The 5281-nt window shown below is 27.3% G+C and overlaps 1 protein-coding gene across 1 annotated transcript; it reads right to left on the bottom strand.

The window, feature by feature from the left end:
* Positions 1 to 777: 777 nt before the first annotated feature.
* Positions 778 to 4425, bottom strand: LOC124943760 (probable rhamnogalacturonate lyase B). Its single transcript, XM_047484231.1, has 14 exons — positions 4340 to 4425; positions 4123 to 4192; positions 3906 to 4027; positions 3703 to 3810; positions 3338 to 3565; positions 3132 to 3246; positions 2871 to 3041; positions 2443 to 2589; positions 2252 to 2361; positions 2081 to 2168; positions 1860 to 2001; positions 1643 to 1796; positions 1231 to 1347; positions 778 to 1141 (listed from the first exon to the last, which is right to left on the bottom strand). The coding sequence occupies exons 1-14, from the start codon at positions 4423 to 4425 to the stop codon at positions 778 to 780; spliced, it is 2022 nt and encodes a 673-aa protein (XP_047340187.1).
* Between the last annotated feature and the right edge of the window lie 856 nt (positions 4426 to 5281).

Raw genomic sequence — 5281 nt, forward strand, 5'->3', positions numbered from 1 at the left:
AAAAGTAGAGTTTAAATAATACTAAGAGCGAAAATAGAACTTGATAATTAATTTATTATAATTATTAGTTCACACTTTTAAAGTAAAATAATGAACGGTACATAAATTGTTATATAGTATTAGTATAATAAAAATTTAATCTCAAAATTGTTATAATTGATTCTTAATGTAATGTTTAATAAAAAAAAATTCTTAGTATAATGAAGTTATGTTTTAGGGAACATTTTTTTTTAATTGAGTAGATCTTATAATTCATTATATTATTCATATAAAAGTATAACCTTATCTATACATTTTTCATAAATTAGGCTAGTGTAACTTATTAATGACATTAGTATTATATTTTTGTTCATGAAATGTGTTAGGACCTTATTCATAATATTGTTATGTGTTCATATACATTACAATAGATACTAGTTGTTATTATTTATATATATATATATATATATATATATATATATATATATATATATATATATACTTCAATTTATTTTAACAAATGTGTCATTTAATCGAACTGATTAAACTGATCATACTTCAACGATTAAACTGTACATTTTTTTCAATATCGACTATATCGAACCACTTGCCCATTACTTTCATGTTAGCAAGATGAAATTAAATAGAATAAGAAGTAAATATAATAAGAAGTAAATATATCTTAAGTTATGATTTAGGGTTAAGCTATGAGTAAGTTATATGACAATTTAGTAGAAGCTAATTAAGTTAAACAAAATAATTTATAAATTTCAATAATCTCTACAATTATGGTGTTCTTCATCGCCTGGAAGGGGCTTCGAGACGAATATAATCGTACATAAGCCCATTGAATGGAGTTCTTCCTCTAGTTTGTGTTAGATAAATAACATTTTTTCCCATGTATAATTGACTTCCCCGAAAGGAAACACTATAGAGCCTATATAGTCCATGATTACTATGTCTTGCAATCATATTTTCTGTTCCAATTAAACCGGTTGTGAAAAGTGGTAGCTTTTCATATCTATTCACTCGCACCTGCAACTCAGCCCCAGATGCCCCAGCTATTGCCAATTGAAGAGTGTACATCCCGTTCTTCTCGATGTGTTCTAGTCGAAAAACAATTTGCCACGTGGTGCCTTCAAACACATTTTTCTGTGAATTTCTTTGTAAAAGAACAAAAAAATTACTTTGTGGTTAATTGTAACTCATAAATTTAGTTGTGAAATGAAAGCTAGATATACAATATAGCACCTTGTAACTTGAGCAAATAACCAATGTTTCGTGTGGTTACTCAATCCGATAATATAGACAAGATCTCGACGAGGATACATTTGACTATATCGGTACCATAGCCCGTATTGTCTAAATCTGCATATAAAACAAACAAGCCAATTTTCTTATAAATAATCATGTTTTCTAACATTTGAAATTGGAGTTGGAGATGAGTTTAGATGGAAAATAACAAAAAATCCCATAAATACATGTATAATTATATTATGTTTAAAAAGATGAACTCATCTAGATCAACATTCTTGACAAAAGAAAGTTTTTCTACATAAATTTATCTTTTTTTATCATTCAAAATCATCTATAGATCCAAGTATTATCTTTAAACGAATGTTTATAAAAGTATGGAATTAAAATAAAAGGATAGAGGCCTCACTTCTCGAAACTTTTGAAGATGTAGTTAGAATAGTACGGATCAGAATTAGGTATGTAAAATTCTTGAGAACTACGATCTGGATAACCAATCTCCCATAAAGTCACTCCGACTCTTGGAGGCTTGAACAAAAGGTGGTTCAACCGTGTTGTAAATCCTATAATCAAACATAGTTAAATCTAAACAGCCACAAAAACAATTATTGACAAACATATATTACCTGGTGAAATGGTAACAATATAATCATATTTGTAATCCCCAATCAATCCAGGGACCCAAGCAAATAAGTTGTAATTTCCAGGTCTAACACCTTTAATAACAAAATTCCCTTTATTATCTGCTTTTGTCCAAAATTGATACCACTGCAAGAAAAGTAATTAAAAATTAAATAAAATGAACAAATAATTCAAATTAAATAAGAATATTAGTTTATAATAAAACCTTGCTTTCATATTGCCATGAACCAGCCTTCCCTGGTGCAGCCAATCCCACATAAGCATAGGCACCTTGTAGAAATTTTAAACTAATAATATGTTCAAGAAATATAATAATGTTAGCACATCTTTATAATGTATCTATTTATAAACTATAAATTAAATTTTATAATTGACCTACCCGTCTTGAACATTTAATTTTCCGATTAAAACTCCTCGTTGATTCGAGCGAGGGAAATCCGACGAAAGTGGAAAGTTGTATGGCCAACTTAGTGTTTCTTTATACAGCTAAGAAAAATAATTTTTAAAATTCAAAAGTTGAGGCAATAAAATGGTAAAAATGTGAAAATGAATTAATAATATATATACCTGTAACTTTGCATCCTCCCACATTGGCCATGTTTTCTTATTGGAGTTAAGATAGATAAAAACAGGACCAAAAACCTTTTTCCATGGTTCTTTGTTTTCAAAGTACATGGCTAGAGGCAATCCAGCATAATGAGTGCTTACAAACATCTAACAAAAGCAAAATACATAAAATTATAACTACACAATAATTATATTATTTAACTTTGGAAACACTTTCTGAAAATGAATTTAAGTTTGAACCATAACAGATTTGTAAATGTTTTTGGGAAAACTTTTTTTCTTTTGGGATGTTAATTTAAACCTAAAATATAATTTAATTGAACACGTACTTGTAAATTTAATAATTATTTTCTATTCGGACTCAAATTCAGCTCCAAAAATTATTTTAGATGGATAACACGAGAAATCAAAGACTCGATTAAACTCACAGAGAGCGATGTAGGGCCACAATGGGATGTGAGGTCTCTCTTTAGAGGCCCTCCAGTTCGAAACTCGTCACTCGGTGTGATTATCCAAAACCCTATATTTTCTTTTCTACTTATCCATCCATGAACTTTATTATCTTTATTGTCGGAAGCGTATTGATACTTGTCATCGACCTATAATTAAGTTATAATATATATTTAGACAAATCCAACTAAGAACAACATATTAAAACATATTAAAAGTAAATTATCCATTCCACTTACCTCTCCATTTTCTAAGCGAACAGCTTCTGGGTAGTCAAGAGTCTCACCATTTGCTCGGTCCTTATTACTCGGCATTACCTTTTGTATTTCATCCGAAATGGCCATGTAATCAAATCTAGAAATTTGTTACAAATATATGTCGATCTTAACAAAATTGTTCCCTTAATTTGATTTCAAATAAAATAAAATTTAAGGCAACAACTTACAAGTCTTCCCGGAGCTTAAATACGATCCTAATCTGGTCAATCCTTGACGCAGGGAAATAGCTTTTGCGCTCGAATATTCCGTAGGCATAGAATCCAGAACTTCCTCTATGCATAATAAATCTCTTATCGATGTTTAAAGGAGCTCCGCTCCATTTCCATGTCCTACTAAATGAAATCTCTACTTGGTTTTCATTTTGCACAATGACCTTAAAATGTGTACCATCAGCCCTGAAATTTAATTTGATTAAATGGTTCAATTCAAATGTAACTAACTGCCTATAAATAATAATAATAATAATAATAATAATAATAATAATAATAATAATAATAATAATAATAATAATAATAATAATAATAATAATAACCTATCAATTGGTACTGAATGTGTTGCTTCAATGTCAATATTTGATTCTTCAGTATCATAAAACATAGATTTCTCATCACCGTCACCATTCCAAACAACATCCCAATATCTAACAATTAAGAATTATATGTATCTGTACTTAGAAAATGTAGGATAAAAATGTATTAATTTATTAATAATAAGATTAAAAATAATTAGTAATACCCTCTATTGTCCTCTTTGTTAAGAGTATCTAGTATATTTTCGATTCTACCATATCTAATGGCTGTAACATCGCCTTGAGGGTTTGAAAATGTGACGCTCACTATACCGTTAGACATTATCACCTGAAAATTATATTTAATTATGTATTATTTCAATTAAGGATCATAAGTTAAGCTTAAAACAATAAAAGAAAATATTTGTGTTCATCAATAGCAACCTCATTAGGATATACTAGTAACTTCACGGGTGAGACAGCAAGAGCTTCAGTTTCATTCCGCAAAATTCCTCTGCAAATATTTAATTTCATAAATAAGAATAATAACCCAATTTAATTAATAGGTTATTAATTACTAAAATAAATTCTCCAAGTTTCAATCATTAAACATTTATCATAATAAGCACTCAAAAAATGATAGAATTTACTAATGAATTACCGAGTGTAATTAGATAAAGAACCACCATGGATGATGAAGAACAATTGGGCAAGAATTATCAGCCTCCATGTGCATGGATTCTTCATTTGAAGAAGGGAGATTAAAAAAATTATTTTGAATAAAAACTAGACCATATTATATTATATATATATATAACTTGATCAAGTGTAGGTCAACAATTAAAAAAATAATATATTTGGAGTATATTCTCAATGAATCTATAACTAGATTGTGTCTATATTTAAAAAATAATATTTTCTTTATTTTTCATTGAACAAAAAATTAAATTATATATTAGTAAATTTGACTAATCTTATCAATTTTCAACCTATTTTATATTTAAAGTATAGTTGACCATTTAAATTGAATCAAATCTCATATGCCTCATATATGGCTGAATATAGCTAGAATATTGATAATAAGTTTGTCTATTATGACCTGATATATGGTGAATTTAAAATAATTTAGAATTACCATATACAAAAAAGCTTACATAAATAGAAACTTATTTTTATATTTTATTTAATAAAAAATGTTTGAAATATTATATATAATAAGTATTTTTTTATGCAATTAATTGTTTTAAAATTAATTTAAAATATATTAAAATATGAAATATTATAATATAATCAAAAAAATTTAATAATTATATATAGGGTTATATCAAATTATATGAATTATTGAATATTATATATATATATATATATATATATATATATATATATATATATATATATATATATATATATATATATATATATATATATATATATATATATATAGGCAGAGCCGACCCTGGGGTAAGCCCGGCAGGCAGGGCCGGCCCTAGGGTAAGTCCGAGGGCTAGGGTAGCCATTTAATAAAATAAAGAAGAGAGGTTTAGTATTTTGTAATCATAAAATGGTTTAGTTTAATGATTTTGGGTGAAATTTTAAGTTTATC

This window comes from Impatiens glandulifera, chromosome 6, assembly GCF_907164915.1.
Source record: "Impatiens glandulifera chromosome 6, dImpGla2.1, whole genome shotgun sequence".
NCBI classification, from domain to species: Eukaryota; Viridiplantae; Streptophyta; class Magnoliopsida; order Ericales; family Balsaminaceae; genus Impatiens; species Impatiens glandulifera.